This window comes from Electrophorus electricus, chromosome 12 (assembly GCF_041902795.1).
Source record: "Electrophorus electricus isolate QZ-2024a chromosome 12, ASM4190279v1, whole genome shotgun sequence".
Taxonomy (NCBI): Eukaryota; Metazoa; Chordata; class Actinopteri; order Gymnotiformes; family Gymnotidae; genus Electrophorus; species Electrophorus electricus.
The window spans coordinates 14,068,265-14,092,477 of NC_137508.1; the positions used below are offsets into that span (position 1 = coordinate 14,068,265).

Sequence of the window (24,213 nt, forward strand, 5' to 3'; positions counted from 1 at the left end):
AATAAATGAACATACATACTGAACAAGCTTTAGGAACACCACTTCATCTCAAACATGTAGGATGCACTATACAATTACAGTCTATAGTTCATCAGTTGACATGCACAATTAGTGTTATCCATCCTCTGATCTCTTTCACTGGTCAGTTTCTGACCATGGGACCACTATGGCAGGTTAATTTTTTGTGTAGCACCAGTGTCATCCTAGCACTGAAACTGACATGTAGAAACCCAAGCAACACTGCTGTGCATGATAAACTTGTGCCAGCTCAACACCCACAACCTGCCCCTTCCATGTCAGTATTAAAGCTGCACTGAGAATGGCCTACCATTCAAAAATATCTAATCAACAGTGGTCCTGTGGTCAGTGAAGTGGATGACTGACAAACTGTGCCTGTTATTGTACACTTTAAAAAATGTGCCTCTTATCATAAGTACCAAATATGCAACTGGTGAGTGTTGAAGTACATGCATCTTAACCACATTTGAAATCAGACATATGGGCACATATATATTTTTTCCAATTCAAATGCCTCCATGAGCGTGCCAGTGTGAGACTCACAAATGCAAGTCATCCATGATACCTTCCCCTCAAGGTGAACTGACCTCTTTGGAGAGACGGGTGAAGAGATCGCCTCCTCGAAGGAAGTCCAGGATGAGATAGAGCTTCCCCTCTGTCTGAAAAGCTGCATGGAAGTACAACAAAACAAGCATCACATCAAAGCAGCCCTCTCACTCACCACACACTTGTCTGGAATCTTAAGAGGTGCTGGCTGACGCATGTGACTGCAATCCTTTTACACAGTAACAAATACAGGTACACATTATGAAGTATTCCCAACCAGAGCTCGTGACTGACATATATTATAAGTTCTGGCTAAAAGGATGCTTTACAAAGCCGTTTTTTATTGTAAATGCTTTTCATGTGATTTTTTAAAGCAAGTGTGCAATAACATTTGGCAGTTTTAATGCTTTGAGAAGGGAGCCCGCTCACCATAGTGAAGCTTGACTATGAAAGGATGGTTGACCTCAGCGAGGATGTCTCTCTCCATTTTGGACCGCACCCTGTCCCGCACTTGGAAGGGAAAAGGAAAGCAAAGGGGTTATGCATGGAATCAAACGTAGACAGTAAGGGGTTCTAGAAGATTCTCTACTTCTAACTTCAGGACCACCCTCCACTTGAACACAACCTGCTCATGTGGTAAAACCTCAACCACCTGGGCACTACATCTGCTTCATGAACACCCTGCAGCTAAAACAAACTAAAATAGAGCTGAAGAATTCCTCGTTCCCAGTGCACTCCAAACCTTCCTGCACATGAGACACAAATGAGAAGCACAGTGCATTTCCAACATCTAAAAATGCTTCCACAAAAGAAGCTAACTTGGCCGGTGCTTTCCTATTGGTAAGAGTTCACACTCTGTGACCCTGTTAATCTGTCCCCTTTAGCTATCAGCAATGTTAGCAGGTTCAAGAGAAATCCTAAAAAAATAACAGGTTTAGCTCTTAGCTCTTCATTTTACATCATTTAGAATAACCATCTGCTGCTAACAGTAGAATCAAAAGAGATGCATTGCTGGGTGATCCTTCCAATAGGGTTGTAATTTTAAAACCACTAAATGGAAGATATCACACTCCCCAAAATGAGGACATACAGGAGACAGGGATAAAACACACAAATTTAAAACCATAATAAAGCCAGCTAACAAAGGTGGCCAATTTGATCTAAAATCTGTAATGTAAATAGCATTAATCAACAAACCTAGGACCTATTTTCAGTATTCAAGTCTGACATAGGGTACAGAAGGCATGAAATTCATACTTTCCTACTCTTCAATAGGAAAGGATGTTCTGACCGCAAAAGGAAAGGATGTGCTGAGTGAAGTTATTTTTAATTGAACACATCATATCTAACTAACAGGAATTTCTGTGGTTAGCTGGTAGGTAAAGTACATCTGTTCAATCAAAGGGTTACAAGGCATTAGCTTTGGTATATGTGACCCAGTAATACAATAATGTAATATTGATCAATGAAAAGCAACTACCAGTTCACTCCAGGATGACAAATAAGTGTGCGTCCAAGCATTCTGCCAGACGGAGGACAGAGTGCTGAAAAACAGACTGTCCAGTTTAAAACTGGACGTCTGGCCACCCTACCCTTCAGGGAGGCACTGCTAATGCTAATGTGGTGCTCTTTGCTCCCTGTGTCACCTTCACTGGTTGTATTAATTTGATTTGCAAGTATATGAAAAACTTGCACAAGACCAACAACGGATGGTGATTCCCATGTCAAAAAAACTCCAGAAAGTAACCATGGTTACTCCAAGTGAGTGAGTTACGTGAGCTGTGGACAGGCTGTGCAATCGTCTCTGAAACAAACATGATGAATCATCATGACTCTGGGCACTGACAATTTGTTTATTGTGATTAAACTGTGAATCATTAAGGGGAGTATGATTAAACCGGCAGCATTTTGTAAAAATTTTGTTCTCATTTCGTTATCAATTTCTTCATTTAGTACTTTAATACTGAGCATTTTTCATTTTCCAACTGGAGTTCACGGGTTTCTGTCACATTCAGCCCCTTCCATGTTTCGTGTTTTCCCTGTCTTGTGTTTTGTTCCATTCCATAGTTTTGTTTTGTCCTCACATGTTTGATTGTGTACACCTGTCCCTTGTTTCGAGTTCATGTATTTAAACCCTGTTGTGTGCCTTGGTCATGGCTGTTGTTTGTTTGTTTCATTTTGAATTAATGTTTGACTGTTTGGATGTTTGATGGTTGTTTCTTTGTACTCTTTGTCTTTCCTAGCCTTAGTTCCCAGCCTGCTTCCCTAGTTAGCCTTTGTGTGTTTTTGTTTTGTAATGTTTCCTCGTACTCTCCGTGTCTGTTCTGTGACCCTGGACTGCCTTAATGACCCTGATTTTGGGTTTGCCCCTAGTAAATCTCGCTCCACTCAGCACATGCGTCCGCCTCCTTACTGCTCAATGTTACAGTTTCTTAGAAGTATAAAAGTTAGGCATGTAAATGAAAAAGGTGAGAAGTCTCCTTCCACTTATTCCTTCTAATGTCCACATACTAAGAAACCTCTTCCTGCAATGAGTGCCTTATAACCTGTGGGAAGGTAATATACAACTGAAAAGTGAAGTAGCATCTTTAAGTAACCCTTTAAGTGCATAGCCTGCAACACCCATATTTACTTTAGATTGACAAGCTACCATGTCGCGTCAGTTTCATTATTCCATTGAAGGCAGTTTTGAGGAACGCTGTACCACTGCAAAATGGTCACTCTGCAGGACTGGCTAGGCATTCGAGCACAAATGCTCTCTGCTGCTAATCTTATGACGATTCAGATCATTTTTAAAAGAGCACTCAGAGAGCTTGCCAGCTCCTTCATCTTCCCAGGGATGAGTCATATACTAACACATGCAGGGCTCAAATGCCACGTGCAGATTTGTTACTGTACAGAGCGGACCCGGCGCTTCACATCCAAGGCCGACATATGTCATGCACACCTGTTCTGGAGATATGTTTCCAAGATGTGACATTAGGACTACTGCTGTAGTTCTCCAAATACTGCGCTGAGTGTTACCTTTTAGAGTTGCCTTTCTCAACACCTTCATGGCATAGAGTTGCTCTGTGTCTGTTCCTTTGGTTTTTCTCACCAAAAATACCTGTGAATCAGGAAAAAAAAAATCCATAAGTTTTCCATGGAATCCATTAGTTTCCAAAAGAAATCCATCTCCACAGAAATGCTAATAGCACTGTCAGTTCCTAGCAATCCAGAGCAAATATAGTTTTAGTCAACTACTGCCTTTTCTTGTTTTCCTCTTTTCTTTTTTTTAAACTCACCTTTCCATAGGAACCCTGTCCCAGAACTTTAAGAAGCTCGAACTGGGAAGGGTCTGCCTTCTCAAAGCCTTCTTTCACATGGTTGCTTATATCAATTTCTTTTAGAATGCTGTCATCCTGCAAGAGCAACAGATGGTTCAGAGACAAAACAAACACTCCTACTGCAAACTCCTGTGTGTGTGTGTGTGTGTGTGTGTGCGTGTGTGTGTGTGTGTGTGTGTGTGTGTGTGAGAGAGCGAGATTGATTTTACCAGCTTCCATTCTGACTAATAGGATGCTGGAGTAAACAGATCCATTGTACATAGCAACTGAATACCCATAAATACATCTGATATTAAATATGATGAGGTATTTTCACTTTGTCCCTCATGCGGCTGTACTGTACATCACAGAAAAGGTGAGCTTGTAGCAGTAAAGACAACCGCCCTTTCTCTGCAACAATACCAAAAGAGGTGGCAACGAACGACATTGAAACGTCAAGTGCTTTGGCTGTGGTTCTCTGAGACAGACAGAACCTTAATGAAGACCCAGGCTCAGTGTAACGAAAGCAGAGTGAGCTGTGGGGTCTATCCCCCTTCCCAAAGGCAGGGGGCACCAGCATAGGAGCCCCTGCAGTGGTTTCTCCAGCATCCTACGGGCACGTGCCACCAAGCTGAATACGTCACTGCAAAGGCTATGCGTGACTGACACAACTAAAAGCCCTCTTAAACCAGCTTATCTCATGCCCCATGAAAGTAAATAAGCTAAGAGTGCCTTTGTGCAATGCAGGATGCCAAGAGGGCCATTATAACTAAGTAATGAATGTGCTGAACTACTTGATCAACATAATGGACAACTTAGACAGAAGAGGCCAAATCTTCAATTGGGTTTTCTTTTTCTTTTTTTGTATATAGACCATGGAAAGTAAAACTATTTTTATTAAAATTAAGTAATTAGTAGATTGAGATTGAAGAGTACTCATGTGGGGGCTATCTGCGCACAGACAAATGGCTTCCTGAAATTTCTGTCACGTTAACATAACATGTCACATGTCTAACCTCTAAGGCAGGACTGAAGATATAACTGCTCGTCACATCACAACAAACAAAATTTTAAACATGGACAAATGTTAATTCTCAATAAATAGCCGACAGTTTTAACCGAGTCATTTCAATTTGTTATGGCAGAGAATACTAATACAGAAGATATCACAAATCCTCAAGGACTTTCCCTAACTAATTTGTCTGAACAGCTGCAGGACGGTGCTTCACAAAAATGGCATTACAAAATCACATATTCAAACTGAGATACTGAGACCAATTAGTCTCCATACATAGAGACTGGATATAAAGAGCCTAATCACTCATTTTTTAAATATCACCTTAAAGGACAATACACTTCAAAAACAAAAACAAATATATTTGTAATTATTTATAATTACATTAGATAAGGACAAGAACCTCACCAGTACTCTTCAGGACATATGGGTTAAGAGGCAACTGCAGCATTTCAATGCCTAATAATCAGATTAGGTCAAAGCCAGATATTTCATATTCACCAACCACAATTGCACCAAGTGGCTTATTGAATCCTTGAGCCCTTGCAGAACAAAACAAGTGTTAAGCAGCAGTGAGATGGAAGTTGTGTAAGATCCACTATAGCCAGTTGCTGCTCCACACACACGCATGCACTGCAAGAAAATATCACCTTTGCCCCTCCCCCATGTTCTGTTCCTGGGCAGGCTCTTCCAATGATCTGCATATTCAGTAACTATGCTGATTTTTGGTTGCCAGACCACAGTTCTTTTACTTCTTATTGTTATGCATAGTTTTGAAATAAATGCTTCTCAACAAAGATGTATATCTGGACAGCAGTTTAATATGTCCAAAACAAAATAAAATTAAAATGGGTTAAACCATTTTTTTTCTGCATTGAAACAGTTCAATAGTAAGTAGCTATTCATATCTCTAAAATATGAGTATGACATATTCCTGGAAATCTAACATCGAAGAGTCTGGGTCATATTACATAATATGGACAAATGGGCCTTTGTGTTTTTTTCTAATTGTTAATGAAATCCAGCTGGAAACTTCAGATGTATTGCATTACTACAGATAATATATAACTACAATTTATTCTTAATGGTCTCAAACCATAACCGAACATTAGAAACTAACAGTGTAAGTATTGAAGGAAACAAGATGTGTAGCCAGACTATGGACCAAGAACAAATGCAAACAGCACATCACAGCACATCACATTATCATTACGTAGAGACGATGTCATATAGCATGATGGTCTCAAAATCCACTGACTGAATCTCTCAGTGTACGAAATAATTTGCAGACCTCCAACTACAAGTGAATGGTGATTCATTCCCCTTGGCCCACAGTCCCTGCAGCGGGTGAGGAATGACATGATCCAGTCTGGCAGCTGTTTCAGATCATTGGGGCAATGCGCTATTTCAACTGCTGGATTTAGAAAAAAAAAAACTTTTATAAAAAGCCCAGAGGGAAGACGAACCAGGAAACAGGAGGTCAGCATGACATCTGTGTGAATATACTGTCCCTGTAGGAGGTCATACTGCTATCAGCTAAAATGGCCCATACTGATGATTCAGGTTTTTTCCAAATAGCCACACCATCAAAGACTTAAGAGCTCTTTAAAGCTACTACAAGTGAATTCGCCCCCTGAAGAAATCCACCCCCTCCCTTCAATCAGATGTCCTCCATCCAGATCATTCTTTAAAACCCCTTCCCCAAGGGCATGCTTAGCAGTAGCCTACCTTTATATGTACTGTGTGCACAGAAAATAACTGACAGGTAGCGAGGACCAATAAAGCCAGACCATGTTGAGATTTTTTGTTGCTCCTCCTTGTGAAGCCACCTTCTTGCTACATATCCTTTGTTTGACCTCCTTTTTTGCCTTTGCTAAAGGTCCATTTTTCTTCCTGATGTTTTTCTTACATTTAGAAGACTAACAAAAATTATTGGCAAGAGTTATAACCACCAGGATATCTAACAGGAAACAAGAAAATGATCCACTCTTACCCCAGAGACAGCAAATAATAATTGAAACCACAAAGGGTGGTTTCACGTGAAAGCCAGAGATTCCGAGGGAAAAAGGAGGAGCGATCACAATGAACAGGAAATTGATGTTTTTTTGTTTTTTTTTTCTTTCTTGTTTCATGCTAGCACCACCTCATCCTCTGTGTGCTAAGATGTAATTGGTTTAGAATGAGTTTAGAATGAGTCCACGGTATAATAGGCCTTTTTGGGTTCATCTTGTCCTTCCAATATATAGGCACTCCTTTTTAATGTTTAATGAGGAAAATCATGTTTGAAGTCATCATAATGGGCGGAGACTAAGTATGCACTCATCTCTTAGAAAACATTGCCTTTGTATATTCTCTACATAAATATAAATGCAAAACACTTCATCTGGGTTCTGCTTCTTGCTAGACATACTTTATATTTATAGTTGTGGGGTATTGTTTATGTTGTTTAAGAAAGTATAGCACTTATTGTTTATAGCACTTGTTTAAGATAGACCTTATGTATTTTGTACTTCTAGGTATCAACATTCATCCCTGTATTCTACAGTATTCTAGTTCATTGGTATGTTTGATTCTAACCTACTGTATTGCTCTAGTACATATTCTATGAGTAAATGACAAAGCACTTTTGTAAGTCGCTCTGGATAAAAGCGTCTGCTAAATGCCTTAAATGTAAATGTAAATGGTAGGCCCTTCTCTTCACACTTTAAAACACTATACCCATAGACCCATCTATACTTACTACATAATGTTAGGATGCTTCTTGGAAAAGGTTACATTTTAAATAAAAAGGATCTGCGTCTGTTTCAGCAGTCAGAATATTCCTGTCAACATGCAAAGTTAAATTTATTTTAGCTTTTTTTGTTTGTATTTTTGTAGAGGGCCTTTTACAGTAGACATTGTCACAAAGCAGCTTATCATAAATCCAGGTCTAGACCATTAATGAGTAAGGTGAGGGTGACTTTGGTGAGGAAAAAGCCTTAGGGGGAGCTTGCAGTTATCCCTATAAAACAGCGCTGTAGCTCCTTTGCATCTCCTACAAAAAATTCATACTCTTGAAAAAAAAAAAGCCCTCTTTTACCATACAATACCATACATTATATATTACAGAGGAGCTGATATGCATGACAGGGTACTGAACAGTGGGCAACTTTCCCTGACCACTAGCTCACTCACTCTGTTCATTGTCCATGCCACACATGACACTTGGTGCCAGCATGTGACCATGCAGGCCCAGAACCCCAACCTGTACTGCAGTAGGTTGTAAGGCATACCTGATGCAATACATTGCAGCAGCTGCATTTAGCTGTTTCAACACTTGACCCGAGGCTAGCAGAGAGAGCTCGGGGAATTGAGCAGAAAACATATACTGCACTTTCTGTTTTCATTCATTGATCTTTAAGGTTTTCCAAAAGTAAACCAATCAGCTTAGGGGCTTCTTAGGCAAGGGATAGCATAACAAATGAGCTCCTTTATGGAATCTTTTTTTTCCCCCTTCTTTTCTATGCACGGGATTTAATACACTGACCTCTAATCTTAACAGGCAAATATGGCTTGAGAGCAGAGGGCAGCAGCGCATTTTTGCATAAGTGCGTGACTCACTTTGTGCGCTACACACACTCTGTGCGACATTCCTCACAGAGCTCTTCGGATGTTTGATTGCGCACTCCATATGAGAATGGACACCTTAAGACCGCGACATGAAAAAGAACCAGACATGTCGTTCCACCCCACAGGCAGCGTCACTGCCGGTTGCAATGCATTTAGAAAAAGAAGAAAAAAATTACTTTGACGTAGTGTTCAGTGCATGATCATAAACCTGGTCTCATGACTGAAGCATTAAATGAATGCTGCCTAAGTAATACATTTTGGGATGCTGCTGTTCGTGTGCTGCACAATGCAAAACCTGGCAGTGCCATACTAGGTCTCTGGATATGTATGGGTACTAGGAGTGCTTTGGAACTGAAGGTGCTTCTTCAGCACTGAAGCGGATTCTCAAACCTAATTTGCATGACCCACAAACCACCATTGACAGTGGGACAGGTAATGAACAATGAAAACATATTGAAAGGCATGATGCTCCTTTATACCTTCTCTACTGTGTTTTTTATTCAAGTCTTGATAAAACTAAAACTACTATCATATTGCACTTTGAATAGTGTGTGTGTGTGTGTGTGTGTGTGTGTGTGTGTGTGTGTGTGTGTGTGCGTGCGTGCGTGCGTGTGTGTGTGTGAGTGACAGACGAATGCAAAGAATAGCAAAAGCAATATACCAAACATCAATTTAGATCACAAAGAGGAAACAGATCATAATGCAAAAGATCCCATTTTGCTTCATGCCTAGACTGCCTCTAAAGTCACAATATCAATAACCCAAAATATCCTTTGTGTTCAAAGCATTCAAAATTCCCTTGGTGCCTAGCTGTGCTATAGTTGATAGAGACCAAAAAAAAAACAAAAAACCCCAACCCTTTGTTGGACAGTGCAGCATATACTGCCAGTGGTTCAAGAGTCCTAAATATAAATTCCCCATATTTTAATCCTGATTTAGGAGCAGGCCATTGCCTAGGAAAGGTTTCAAATACCTTTAATACCTCAAAAGGGCAAAGGTTTGTCTGGAGTGAGCATCACCTGTTCATTACATTTACTTAACAAGCTGGACAAATTATATAGCAGCACTGGCCATAGGCCGTGCCATGTGTGCTCTGTTACACTGCCCTGCCTCTTTATACAGCATGTGCTCTGTTACACTGCCCGGCCTCTCTGTACAACATGTGCTCTGTTACACTGCCCTGCTGCTTGCTTACAGCAGCTCCTGGGGCTGAGCGGTCGCAGTGCCAGTAGCAGTTGAGCCCTGGTATACTGAAGGCTCCACTATCTAGGGGCCAAATGGCAGTATTGGCTCTAAGGTATGATGCATTATTTTTAGCCTCTAGGCAGGTGTCTTCCTCCAAAACAGCCCATATACTGCAGGCTTTGTGCAGTACACAACTGAAAAAGTATACTCAAACGCTCCCACATGGAGGAGTGTTTAACTGGACTTTAATCCCCACAGAAATTCTCATGAATGGGTTATGTTCCAGGAAGTTCTTTTTTTACTTCAGCAAAGAGGCTTGATGTGGTTCAGCTCTTAACTGTAGGTGAACTTTTAGCAGTGTCATCTAGCAGCTTTTCACGGTTCTCATAACAGCTATTAAGGAACTGTCCCATTTGAGACAAAAAGTTCTAAAATGCAACACAAGATTTGTCTTATTACCTTTCTTCTGCAAGCTTAAGGTCTTTTTGACTTTTTGAAGGACAAAGTCGAGAACCTGGACACAGATAATTTAGGTTCTGGTTTCCAGACCTTTAAATAATGTTTTTTTTTGTTTTTTTTTTAATGAAAAACATGCTGGGCATTGAACCTATGACCTTCTGGTAACAGATATGTGACACATTATCACAGCACCACCTCCTCACAGCAAGGTTTTCAGGTTTATCAGGTTCAGGCAGTTGTATACAGAACCATAACCATATCATGAAGTTCTCCTGACAAGTATAATCTCATTTCTTTTTATGCCAGAGATGCCCAGATCTGGGCCTGGTAATCTATTACAATGCATATCTTATTTTTAATGCTTTGTCCAGATAATCAAGGCCTTGGGCAGATTTTGAATATTACTGCCTGGTGTGTTGGCACCAAACTCTGCAGGGTGGCAGGTATCCAGGCCTGACAGTGGGCACCCCTGCATTACATTTTAGGAAGCTAGGCATGAATGAATACATAATATAATATTACAGAATTGTACACAGGTCCTGATTTATCATTTCCACTTCTTCCATTGGACAGCTCTTCCCTCACTAAGGTCTACTCTCAAAGCAACTTTGTAGCATCTAAGTTACTAACCTGATTATGTCCATACTCATTTAGTTGTATATTTACATAACAAGGCACACAGATGAGGGATGACACAGAAGTTAAAGGGCAGACAGCAAAATTAAATTCAATAAATCCACATAATTAAATTCAAAGTGCCTGCATATGTTGACCATTTTATTGTCTCAGAATTGTGCAGATATTTTCCTTCATTTTGTCCAGCATCATTTGTCCAGTCCTACTTTATTCCATTACTTAAATAATGACTAATAGGTTCCATGTAAGAACAATAATGAAATGAATCATTACACTATAATAGAATAATTAATAAAGAATGATAACTTAGTAAATCCGTCATCAATTTCATCCAGTGGATACTTGGAAAAATCATAACTTAACGTCACACTAATACACTTCTCGATGAACTACAGTTTAACAAGTATTCAAACAGGTAGGCATGCCAAGGTCGATTATCTTGGTTAGCAGACAAATTAGCAGAAAACAAACAAACAAACAAACAAAACCAGGATGCGTATGTGTCGATAGCTGCTTGAAAACAAACTACGAAAATAAGAGTACACTGTTAATGTACATTACTGTTCACTAATGTTAAATTCTTTAAAATAGGCCACATTTTACTGACAAAACGTATTTAATCTCCTTGGTTCTCTAACAACCGTAGCCTACTAGTGATTTGTATCTTACGGTAGGCTATTGGGGGGTGTTTTCAACGGTAACGGTAACAGTAACCCAGATCCACAATAAAATATTTGATAAATGAATCAGTGATATCGTATATGTACAGGACACATACAGTTTAAGTCTTTTTGCATGACAAGCCCTTCACGACATTTTAACAGATTTTCTGCAAAATAATTTCACGTTTCAAGTTTAACACACCTGAAAGGGATATTGTTTATCAGAAAATACACACAATTTCTGTCTGAGCCTATAATGATACAGTCTATGTAAAATACTTTATCCATATGATATCTGTGGAGGAGACAGCCACTTTAGTTTGTTCACTCATGCACTTCGCCTCGACTACCCGCAAGAAATTCCATGACATAAATGACTCCAAATATCTGCATCCACGACAACTTTGCGTAGCAACAGCGGAATATGTAGTTGTGTACTGCACTGGTGTAACTCATAACTTCAAACAAGCATAACGGTTTTTCGAGAGAAAAAAAAAAGACACTCACGTCTAGTTTGCATAGACTCGAGCTTTTCGACCGAGACTTCTTACGCAGGTACACGGAAAACCATCTTCGAACTGTGAATTTCCGCATGTTCGTATCCATTGTCCCAATTCGGTCTGTTATCCTCTCAGTGCAATTTATCTTTGTCCTGTGATTAAACCCAGATCAGCGGACTCCAGCAGGGATTTACAGTGGCTTCTCAGCCACCCATTCCCTAATCCATAATACAGAGTTTTAAGCAGGATGGCCGACCACAAAGTAACGCACGCAGATCCAAAAACGCAGTCTGCACTGACCTGTCCTATTCACGCAGGCGCTGTACTGAGTTGTATTACGGCATGGCAATATGACAGGCGCTGTTCTCAGCACCACTTTCACTGTCACGGTGTGTAGTCAGTGCGACTCGCTTTACTAACGTGAACCCTTAGCTCTCTCCCAAATGTTCGGGTTGCTTAGCATCCAATCACGCCGCCCTTCTTCTGCCTGGTCGGCTGACGGTGGAAAACTCTAGACATCCGGATGGCTGATGAAAGTGAACAGATAGCACAGCTCACATTGGCCAAAAAATCAGAAAGCCTCGCCGATGTGTTTGATTGAAACTGTGTATTCTACAGAAGTGAATAATCGGAGTTCCTACGTAAATCAGTCTGTGATTTTATGTAGAAATTGTGTTGAATATTAATGCTAATAATAATTACTTCATATATATCATATATTTAAAATACATCTTAAAAATGATAATATTAAATCATTAAGTGCAAATGTTAAAACTGAGATTTTAGCTGTTCTACAATTTGCAACTGAAGATACCAAACAAATATAAATGGTAGAATTATAAACTCAGATCAAATAAATCATAGCCCATCTGCATCAGGTGCTTATCTTTTGGGACATACACTTGATGATAAAACTCACTCTGAAACATTTTCATTACTTTCATTCAGGCATTATGAACAAACTATGCAATTAAGAACTTCAAACCAATAAATGGCTTTGTGATGCTACTGAGGTATGTTGTTCTTGTGTGAGTTAATACTGCAGCTGCAGTATTTGGAACAAGTGGTATCCTTTTTGCTGACTATTTAGAAACTTCCATAAAAACAAACAAACAAACAAAAAAAACTATGAAAACTGGGATTTCTAATCCAGTCCAAATAATGTATCAAATCATTAATGACAGAGATGTATAACATCTGAATGTGCCTGCATATCATTTGAATAATGAAAATTATCACTGTAAATCTGAACTAATGGTAGCATATATTGAAAGAATTAGTTGCCCTAGCACAGAGCCAAGTGCTTCATCATAGAGAATATCATGCTATCCAGTTTTGCTCACCTAGATTAACAGCTAAATCAGTCACAAATCACATTAGTACAGTTCCAGAGAGATCTATACAGTATTATAGACAATTTAGAAGTATGTGATCAATGATGTCAAATGTAGAATTTACATCAAGAAACATTATTTTGTTTATCATTAATTGTGATATACTTCTTTCACTAATGCAAATACAAAACTTTGTTCTTATAAGAAACCTGACTCAGGTTTTTCATGGATGCTAATTTATCACAATATAAATATATATTTTTTCAGTTTTTAAACTTGTGTATTCCACAGAAACTTCATAGCAGTGCCTTCATAACAGTAACTGAGAAGCTTCATGCTGCCAGAGAAGCCAAATTTTCATCTGTCCTTATTCTTCTGGATCTTTCTAAAGACTTTAACAAACTAAACTACAATATCTGTCCATTCTCTCTGACTTTGGGATCATTGGCTCTACATGGAAAGGGTTCCCATTATATCTGGAGGGACAGTCCTCTCAGGCAACATTGGAGAGGATCCACATCTACTCCACATGTAAATTTTTCAATGGTGTCCCTCAGGACTCAGTCTTCTCTCTTTAAACTTGCTTTCTTGGTGATGTAATAATGATTTCTCCTACCACTGTTGCATGAATGACATTCAACTAATCCTTTCTTTCCCACATTTGGACACTCAGGTTTCCAGTCGTATCTCAGGATGCCTCGCTGACATTACTTCATGAATAACAGCTCACCACCTGAAGCGCAACCCCAGCAAGAGCTTCTGTATATCCCAGGAACTCCTTATCTTCACCGTGACTTTACTGTTCCTTTGAATGTAGCCTTGGTGTAACTTTGGATGACCAGTTCTCCTTCTCAACTCATGTTTCAAATATGACCCAGTCATGCAGGTTTCTCCTTTGCAAAGGATTCAACCCTTTCTCTTTCAGAAGGCTACCCAGGTGCTCAGTCGCTTGTCATCTTGATGATTGTAACTCACTACTTGATGGTTTTCTTCTACAGGCCATCAACCCCTACAATTGATCCAAAATGCAGCAACACAGCTGGTCTTCAATCTTCAGAAGTTCACACATGCTATGCTACTGTTGCATTCCATTCACTTGTTTCCAGTAGCTGCTCACATCAGATTTATAAATGTGATGTTTTCCTGCAAAGCCAAGGATGGCTCAGACCCTCCCTACATCACGACAATAGTAAAAGCCCACTCTGTGCCTCTAATATTTTAACCTTCAAGTATGGTTTGTCTTGAAATCCATCAAGTCTTATGGAAGACAAGCATCAGTTCTCTTTTGTGTCCTGGTTCCCAGATGGTGGCATGAACTTCCACTGACTGTCTGAATAGTAGAGTCCCTTGCTGTCTTCAGTCACAGACTGAAGACCCATCCATTTGCACTGTATTGAAATGACCACTGATCATGCACTTACTGAAATAGATTATTCTCTTGTAACATCCTGTACTACACTACTTTTTCTTTTTTCTTCCTCCCAGGTATCAGTTCTTATTGTTGTTTGGACTTGTAATTATTTCTAGGCATCAGCATGGACTCCTCTATCCAGTAGTATTGTAGTTCATTGATGTCTTATACTCTATCTATTGTACTGGATATGATGCACAGTATGAGTAGATGACAAAGCACTTTTGTAAGTGGCTCTGGATAAGAGTGTCTGCTAAATGTCAGAAATGTAAATGTAAAAATCAGTTTGATGCACAAAAGAGTTTGCACACAAGTCAAAACAATATTTTAATGGTTTGCACAAAATGCTTTAATTGTGTGTGGGACTCTTTGTCTCACACTCAGATTAAAAAGTGGAGGGAATGTACAACTTTTTACAGTACAATTTCTATATGCGGTACACTGGGTTTATTTGGAATTCTTGTGGAGAGTTCATGAGAATGACACAATGGTAGCAGAAGAATGGAGTCTAAGCTAGCTAAGAGCCAGGCAGAAGACATGTTCTGGGTGCTTTACTTTCTAAATAGAAATGCATGACCTCTTTGCAGGATAGATGCCATCAGACAAGTGGTGAGACATGTGACCTTACAGCCCTCTGATGTACTGCACAAGTTGTTTATTACCAGGAATTTTAGGTTGGCTTGCTGGCCAGTTGAGTCTTTTTCAAATCCTGAAGAAATTGTCTTAGATGACACTTTGAAGATAGTCACTTTGGATTCCTTTCATCAAGAGGGTTAAAACATGAAATTTAAGGATGATCCTTTACTGTTTCAAGTATCTTGAGGTTAATTTAAGATTTCTCATTGGGGATGGATGTAATTTTGTAAATTTGCTTGCTCAACATTGACATGCATGAAGAGTCTCAGAAGAACCATCTGTTCATCTGATAGAACCAAGTGTACCAGTTGTCCATCTGATACTAAGGTGACTGACACGATGTGTTAGAAACACTGATGCCAACTCTCTGATGACAAAATGTTGCCATAGTGCAGATGCTGGCTCATGACATTTCACCCAAATAGTTTTTTTTTCTGGTTTTAGGTATAGTTTAGAAAAATAATATTTAATGGAAATTTGATGACATTAAGTGACTGAGACTTAATGATGGAGTAACATGTCACCTCTTCCCCCTCAGAGTGACTCAGTTTTAGAAAGTGAATAGGAGTTATGATCATACAGAAGAGAACAGAATGTCTGATTTCTTACAACTTGGCTAGTGGTGATGGTACCAGTGCAGCTCCAGTTACAGAAATTAAAGCAGTTTGTGATCTGTTGGAAAGAATTATTAATAAGCATAAGTTTATTTTAAGTATGCATTGAACACTAAATTGTTCATTAAATAAAGAAAAAATATTAAATGAAGAAAAAGAAACTAAGAGAGTATCATCTAAGCCTCCAATAACACTGGTTAGAATGAAAGGTTATGAAGTTAAATATTAATGATTAATTTTCGTAGTAAAAACAAATATTTTATTACTTCATTTTCATGTTCATGTTACAATAGACAACACATGGTGATTAAAATATAGTATATGTTAGTACTTTGATTCTGATTATTATCATTGTAAGTATAAATACAGACAAAATTAATGGGGCCAACATTTGTTTAGGAAATGTAATTTTCAACCCTTTTGTGGCAGAGCCTACAAACTCAGCTGACAAAACTCAACTGTGAAACGAACAGGAATTACTTCACAATAGTTGCACAGTGTACTTAGGCAACCATTTGCAGTCCCTTAGGAAATATATTCCACCACCTGTATCTAGAGTGCAGACAACATGAAGCCAATTAGCAAAATGAAATTAGCCATAAGAAATCGGGTGACACTATAGGGAGGCAATGCACAGCAGTGCATTCTGTTGATGAATAATCACTGATGGAACATCTGCAGTCAGCTTCCTATGCACCCCAGCCTATCACACAGCACTGCAGGGAAGTGCAGGGAAGTGCCAATGCAGGTGTGCGTGGGTAATAGTGTGCATTCCCATGCAAGTGGTCCCATTACAGGTGTGTGTTTGATGGTGTGGATTCTCAAGAAAGTGGTCCCATTGCGTGTGTATGTGTGAGTGTGTGATAGTGTGGCTTCACAGGGCAGTGGTCCCATCGTAGATGTATGTGTCTGTAATGGGGTGTAAATCCTCCTGTGTAGTACAGCTGGAGAAAGTGCAGAGTGTCACATTTTAATCATGATATGAGGCTCAAGCATCAGCAGAGCCTCTTGAAATGAACCTCAGCATAGAAGGGTCACAACTACTGCAGCAAATGCAGAGGAAACAGCAAACGTGCAGTAATAATTGATGACAGCATCAAATACGTGGGCAGCTTCAATGTGAGGAAAGATTAGACAAACTGCATTAAGGTCTGCCTGGATATGTGGCAGTGCACAGCAAACTCATAATCATGGGTACACATATCCAAACAACCTAGATATTGCACACACCAAAAGATCACTATTTATCACTTTCGGAGAAGCCAGGACAGTAGAAATTCTCATTGACATTCCATCTCCCTGTTCACCTGCTGTTATCTCTTTGGCTGCTGCATATAATGCCAAAGTCAAAAGCAGTATTATTGCCATGTCTCGTGCTATTGTCAAATTGTAATTGCACATTGTCTTGTAAGGCATTCACAATTATTTGGCTGTGGGCGACTTTCTTCAAAAAGTCTGCAAAAAACACCAGTGCAATTGAGAAAGAAGGCCATTTGACATAGTGGCTTTACTGGGAGACAAATTATGTAGTGTCTGGCTTGGATCCCAAGATGCAGAGAATTTGTAGCACTTTTCTAGTTCACTAAAGGATTTGTAGGAAAATCTGCACAGCCTTTTCTCGGGTTTAATGGTATGGAATTCTCCTAGATTTTAGATCACAATGTAGAGAATTAGATTGTCTCTAGGTGTTTACAATTCAGTGCCAGGCCATAGCTTCATTCTGTCACCACCTTGTAAAAAGGAGGAGATTATATGACAATACACACACACGCAGACAGATACACAATCCTTTCTGACCTCTGTTAATAAACCAAGGAGCTCCCAGTTGGCTTCAGGTGTCCCATAGAGTGTATACAGACTATATTGTCTATGGTGAGTCCCCTCTTCTCCCCAGCAGGAATTATTCAGTCTCTCCATAACTGCAATCAAATACCCAAGAGGAGAAGGTTTCAGCAACAGCCAGGGGCAGAATTCACCTTGGCTGCTGTCAGCTCAGACGACTTTAACTACTGATGGCTACATCTAGCTACCTCTGCGGAATGAACAAAGGAAGGCCAGTGGCCAGGTTCAGTCACAGATCACAGAGCAGACACATCGTCTTATGATCTCTGAGCTCCCCAAGGTGCTCCAGTGTAAGAAGGTGCACTACAAACAAGCCTCTGTATGTAATCGTTATTGCATGAGCAAGTCATATCACTGAGAGTCATTACCGGTGACAAAAAGTGGTTTAAATCAACTCAAGCAAAATATGCTTTTATATGTGAGAATAATGATTTAGCCAAGGAGCACTAAACGTGATACAAGAAGATGGATGAATGTGTTTTGTGTATCACAAGAGTACACATCTCAGTATGATCTATGACATACCTTCTATATGAGATCTCATTTTGACACTGTGATCTGTTTTAACTGTCAGCTTACATAGAGCAGATCTCAGAACAGGTTGGACAGGGTCTCAAATATGCAAGTCTACAGCACACTAAGACTTTATGGAACTGACTGAATTAAATTAAACTCCTAGTTTTTCTCAAAGACTCTAAAGTACAGTACAGTAAAATAATTTCTAAAGTACAACCAGGAGCTCATTGATTAATGACATTAGTCATTCTTCATCAGGTACTGGTAATGCTAAATTATTAGCTGCATATTAAAAATATAGGAAACATTGCCACCTATACAAACAGTAACTGCATGTGCCCTGCAATGGATTGGTGCCCTCTTTGGGGTTGGTTGCCACCTTGCACTCTGTGCTGCCAGGATAGTCCCCCCAAGCCACATATTGGATTAAGCAGGTTTAGAAGATGAACTTGTGTTACAAATGAGCTGCAATCTTTGGATTGTACACCTATAAAATGCAGCTATGAGGTGTTCCTTATAAAGGAGCCTGGAAGTGAAGGTTTTGGGTGGGCATTTCTAAAAGGGGGTAGTGAATGTAATACTCATCTTCACTATTACGGCAATAAATATGATGTTTCAGTCAACTGAAACCATGATAAACCCACATGAAACATGTAAGTGTATTATGCTCCTGCAACTCATCTGGTGGAGCAAAGTGAGGTTCAGTTCACAAGAAGAACATAGTATCATACTAATATATAAGGAAGTTTCTCGGGATAAGAACATCTGCCAAATATTGTAAATGTATTTTGCTCCCATGCACTGTGAGTTGGTTGGAATGAAAGCCAAAGATGTCTCCAAGGATTAAAACTATATTTAGTCAAGCCAATGACTGTGGAGGGTACGGACTGTACTGTAAGTGATTGTCATCACCAGCGTGCTCTCAAATACAGTGTCTCCGAGGTGACTGTACAGCCCAAAATCCTGGGAACCTTTTTGAGTCTGGGAATATTCGGATCAGTTGGAAATCACTAGTACAAGTTACAGACACTGTTTAAATGGAAACCTGTCCATTTGGTGCCATTTTTTGACTCCTATACTGGGCAAATCCTGGTATCCTGTTGGTGATGTTACATATTAGTTTGGGAAAGAAGTGTCAGTCAGGATTACATGCAAGTCTGAGAGTTACAAGTTTAACATACAAGAACAAATAGTTCTTTAGTAATATTTAAATGAATTACTCACTGATAAATGTTTGGCTCAAAACTTTCTATACCTCATATATTGAGTTAATATTTAGGAAAACTTTGTACTTTGAAATAATACATTGAATTATTTAAGCTGGCATTGAAAACTATTGTCTTGACCAAACTGAACTGTCCCTACTTAATTACACGCTTGAATAAATAAATGCAGAAAGACTTTACACCAGACATTCTGAAATATTCAGAAATTGCATAGCTAATGGTATTCAATCATTTTATGCAAAGCATTAAATAAATAATCGACCAATGTTAACTGTACTCATTTTTTAAAATCACCCACCAAATTTCAATGCATTCTTTACTTCCAGAAAAAAAAACATATTTATCTTTCATTAGAAACGTTACTCCGAGAAATCTGAAATTAGAGGCACCAACAAGCAGAATCCTCCTTTTTGTGCACATATAATACATGTTTAAACCATTTCATTGTACTCATTTGAAAGTTCAGAGACTAACAGTGTTCTATAGATGAAATTAGGAATGATAATCTATGAGGTAGAATAGCCCTGCCTTTAGGGATGACTCTGAGCTCCACAGACCAGGCTTATCTCACTGTATTTGTATTGTCTGTTCACTGCTGGAGCACTTGCACACATGGTAAGGAATGGAGCAGAGTTCATGGCAATGCTGTCCTTTCCAGAACAAAAGAAAAATGTATGACTCCCTTACATCGTTAGAATAAAAAAAATGTTTAACAAATTAAGAGGGCTTATATTTCAGTATAGTACTACAGGCCACATAATTCAGAAAATTTCATATGCTTTCACCAACTGGTTCCATGGTTTGAAATTCAGTAGGTTAACATTAAAATGCCCAAATTGCAATTACATTCATGTAACTTACATATTCATGTAAACAACATTCATATAACTTAATTCTCATTTACTTAACTTGCCAGGGAAAGAAAATACACCAAACTAGACATTTTCAAAAGGATATATCATTCTTTTTTCTATTCTTTATTTAAATTATGAGGTTACACACAGAGTTGTAGTTAAAATTTAAAAGATACATTATAAAAAAAACTTTCTCTTAAAATATGACTTAAAATAAGGTCTCAAACCTATATTGGAGAGTGCAAGTGCTGACCTCTAATGGAAAAGACGTGTATGCACAGAAGCACGGAAGTGTAAGTATCTTAACGAGCCTTCGTCCTCTCCAGTGTGTCAACTAAGGGATAGTATACTGGCACAGATGGATCACACACACTGTAGATTGAGCTGCTGTTGAGTGCAAGCCACAGAACTTCGTTGTCTCTGCTCCAAAGCTCCTCTGAAGTTTTCTCACAGTCAATGAGCTGAAACTGCCTGTCCATACAGATCTCAATCTGACCCAGAATCTGACCACCCTGATTAAAACACCACAAGACATTGGAGAAACTTGTTCATTTTTGCATGTTAGTCATCTGAGAATAAAAAATTACTTTTTAAGTATTACTCCTTGGGCATGCGCAAATGTATTCTGGACTGAGGTATTTGGGTTCCTACCTGTTCTTGGGAAATGCACTGAATCTTTGGCGTTACTTTATAAGCATCGCTGATGCTCATTTCCAGATCTGCCAGCTTCAAAAAAACGACACACAACATGGATAGGAATCACAGCCAGCAGCTTTAGCATTACAAAACAGGTTTTGAGCAACAGGCTTGGCACTGTATTGCCACCTGACTAAGGGGAACAATTGATGATTATACAAAAAAAAAAAAAAGAAAAAAAAAAGAGAACAGCGAGCTGTCTATTTACCTCAAAAACAAGACAGACAGACAGACAGAAATACTTCTGTAAAGTATTCTTTGGTTCTGCTCTTAAGTTAAGAATGTCACCAATGGTCCAATGTCTACTTTTTGCATTAATCAACATACAAAAATCAAGTCATAAACAACCCACACAGCATATACAGTCAAAATTGAGCTGTAAATATTTATAATTTCTTCTTCATATTCATCTGCACAAGGATGTAGTTCTAGCCACATAATTAGAGGTGTTCTAATCTATGTTTTTCAGCAGTTTCTCACCTTGTAGGGGTTTTCAGAGGGAAGTATCTGACTCTTCTTCAGTACACTAAAGCCGGACAAAAATATTTTGATGACTTGGGAATCTACATGAGCCAAGCATAACAACCCATGACTTTGGTTCTGTTACAGCATGCAGTGGCTTGCGTGACTTAACTGAAGTCAGAAACTGCTGTAATAAGCATTTACACATTTTCCCCATTGACACTTCCTGATTTTTTGGCACATCCAGGCCTTTGCAGAACTGCTAATAAATGTTCTTTCATCAAGAATGTGCACATTACTGAAGTCTATGTCAGGAATAAATTATTCCTGTGTGAAGAATGACAAAATGAAATGGTGTGAAAGGTTTGCAGCGGTAAATGAAATCCTATGGCACATCTTGGGGCAAAAACAGAACAGGGATGTGCCATAAGTATTCCCTCACCCATCAAGGTCCAGTTTGTGGTAGAGCTCAAGTGCTTTGCTGAAATATTTGTGTTGACCGTTTAGAGCCTCTACTTCAGCAGCACATGTTCCGTGCTTCAACCATTCATGCTTCCTGGACAAACGAACAAAAAAACAAAACATTAATGTTTAGTAATAAAGTTGGGATATCAGGAAATGATGACTATTACACAAGATCAGTTTTATACAAAATCATACCAAAATGCTGTAGATGCAGGATTAAGAAGATCTGGCCAGTATGTTCTCATTTCTGGCATTAAGTCCTGTAAACCAGACAAAGGTGGGTATGCAAATGTGGCTACTATAAAGTAATTTTCCATGTTATTTGTAGATCTTTTTACAAAATAAAAAGTATAATAATATGTCTGCTTCATTATTACAATAATGTCCTAACTTTTACCCACCATCTCACAAAGCTCACATGCTTACACACCTTTATCAAACTTGCATTGAAATGCCAGGATGAGTTACATTCATTGCCATGGTTAGGCCTGTGTCACAAAGACATTTTTTATGCAGTGAACAGTTTGGAAAAGGGACAATGTACGCATAAAAAAAGGTCAAGCCACCACCACCAACAACAACAACAACAAAAAATCTAGGATTTGAAACCTACCAAAATCCATGTAGGGTCCAGTAACTAAAGTTGGCTTTGCAGTGTTCGATCTACCAATACAGAAGCATGTCTTTAGTTCCATGCACCTACTGACTAAAACATCTACTTGACAGAACAAATGTAACATTTCCAAGAACAAAAGTAAACATTCAAGTTTCTTACAGTGCAAAATGTCTCTGGCCAGTGGTGAGTCAAGATGACCTTAGTCCATTTATGCCTAAAAGAAGCAAAATCAACTGATATTAAACAAAAAGAGTCAATCCAAGCCTAATTTAAAATAAGCAAAAGTAACTTATCCCTACGGAGAAAACTTCAGTGTCGATGACAGGACGTAGCCAAGAAAAATGGAGATCATAAGGGTTTTCATTCTTCTACGAAAAAAGTCCACACACAGAGAGCGAGACAGTAATATAGGCTGTGTTTAATATTACAATAAACTAAGTCATAAAATAGAGACAAAAGGTAGGCATAGATAAACGGAAAGCTATCGCACATTTACTGTTTTGAAAATTCTGACTTTTTATAAACTACTTAGGTTAAGTAGTTTACAATGTAAAGACCATATCGAACTATTATCATATCGAGCAAGAACCAAGAATATGGTCAAAGTGGTTAGCGGAAGTCTTGATAATGGCCACAACAAGGCATGTTCCTTACCAGGTTCTCTCCGTAATACAGAGCTATGTAAAAACGGATAATAACGTCGAAATTTGTTGAGGGCGTTTTGTATAGTAAAAGAGTTCTTCAAGAGAGGGTCTCCGTTTTAAAAAACGCAATAGACAGAAAAACAAACGTTCTCGAACAAAAACTGCCGAGTAAAGAGTAACCTACCCAGCTTCTTCAATATGAAGTTAAACGCTCGTCGTAGCTATAATGTATAGATTAATATGCTGAACCTGTTTACATTGCATTCTTCGATCAGTGAGTTTGCGCGGTTGGTCACGTGACAGCAGCATAAGCCCTTTCAATGTCACGTGAATGTGGTTGCTGCAAACTTATTCAAGTGAGACTGCTGATTGTTCTGTAAAACGCTCATCCTTATTATTAAATATTAGCCAACTTATTATTAAATACTATCCTACTCATTAAATACATAGGCTATTACTACTACTACTACTAAAATCACCATCACCACCACTATTACTACTATTACTACTAAGAAGAATTATTAAAATGTCCCATTATAATTAGCAATATACCCTTCCATGTTAGTTTGGGTGCTTTAACAGTATCGTAAAGCAATTTAATTTTCTACTCGACAGTCAAATTTTGGTGTCCTCTGGGAGATTGTACCTATGTAGTTTCTTATAAAAATGTTTAAATTATTTATGCATGCCAAAAGGAGAACTGTTCTTTTTTGTCTACTTCTGCGGAAACTTGCACACTGCTTCAGTTTAATAAAAATGTTTTGCCTTTAACGCTCTGTAGCCTGTAACTGTTGCACTACGGAAAAACTGCAGGTCTGACAACTTAAGAAGCAAACGACTTATTCAACATTGAAAATACACCAAAAAGTATAGGTCGTGGCAATAGCCAGAGCTTCAGCCATTGCGTTGGGAGATATGGTCCTTAATGTCTGTAAATTTAATCTGCTTTCAAAAATAGAACT

General features: G+C 38.8%; 2 protein-coding genes across 6 annotated transcripts in view; both read right to left on the bottom strand.

Annotated features, from left to right (window-relative positions):
- The window catches only part of rps6ka2 (ribosomal protein S6 kinase, polypeptide 2), a 30,179-nt gene extending 17,795 nt beyond the window's left edge, over window positions 1-12,384 (bottom strand). For 3 of the 4 annotated variants that reach the window (XM_081725082.1, XM_027022994.3, XM_027022986.3), the window contains exons 1-5: window positions 11,943-12,384; window positions 3,849-3,965; window positions 3,589-3,670; window positions 994-1,074; window positions 606-685 (exon numbers count right to left, since the gene is read on the bottom strand). In XM_081725082.1, the coding sequence (XP_081581208.1) occupies window positions 606-685; window positions 994-1,074; window positions 3,589-3,670; window positions 3,849-3,965; window positions 11,943-12,041 (459 nt within the window). In that variant the 5' untranslated portion in view covers window positions 12,042-12,384. The remainder of the gene's footprint in view (window positions 1-605; window positions 686-993; window positions 1,075-3,588; window positions 3,671-3,848; window positions 3,966-11,942) is intronic. The other variant, XM_081725081.1, reaches the window with a different exon arrangement.
- Window positions 12,385-20,456: 8,072 nt separating this feature from the next.
- rnaset2 (ribonuclease T2) lies at window positions 20,457-23,544 on the bottom strand. 2 transcript variants are annotated; one of them, XM_027022748.3, is made up of 10 exons: window positions 23,436-23,544; window positions 22,907-22,975; window positions 22,767-22,821; window positions 22,605-22,654; window positions 22,422-22,479; window positions 22,187-22,251; window positions 21,969-22,082; window positions 21,545-21,590; window positions 21,020-21,094; window positions 20,457-20,880 (listed from the first exon to the last, which is right to left on the bottom strand). In XM_027022748.3, the coding sequence occupies exons 2-10, from the start codon at window positions 22,969-22,971 to the stop codon at window positions 20,671-20,673; spliced, it is 738 nt and encodes a 245-aa protein (XP_026878549.2). In that variant the 5' UTR covers window positions 22,972-22,975; window positions 23,436-23,544; the 3' UTR covers window positions 20,457-20,670. The 2 variants fall into 2 exon arrangements, with proteins under 2 accessions (XP_026878549.2, XP_026878541.2); XM_027022740.2 differs by having other exon boundaries at window positions 23,262-23,533.
- Window positions 23,545-24,213: the final 669 nt, after the last annotated feature.

Coding starts and splice junctions, on each gene's coding strand:
- rnaset2 (XM_027022748.3), bottom strand. CDS start 22,971: ATGAAAACCCTTATGATCTCCATTTTTCTTGGCTACGTCCTGTCATCG. Junction 22,252..22,421: donor TCAATGCAAGTTTGATAAAG/GTGTGTAAGCAT, acceptor TCTGGTTTACAG/GACTTAATGCCAGAAATGAG. Junction 22,083..22,186: donor CCTGCATCTACAGCATTTTG/GTATGATTTTGT, acceptor TCGTTTGTCCAG/GAAGCATGAATGGTTGAAGC.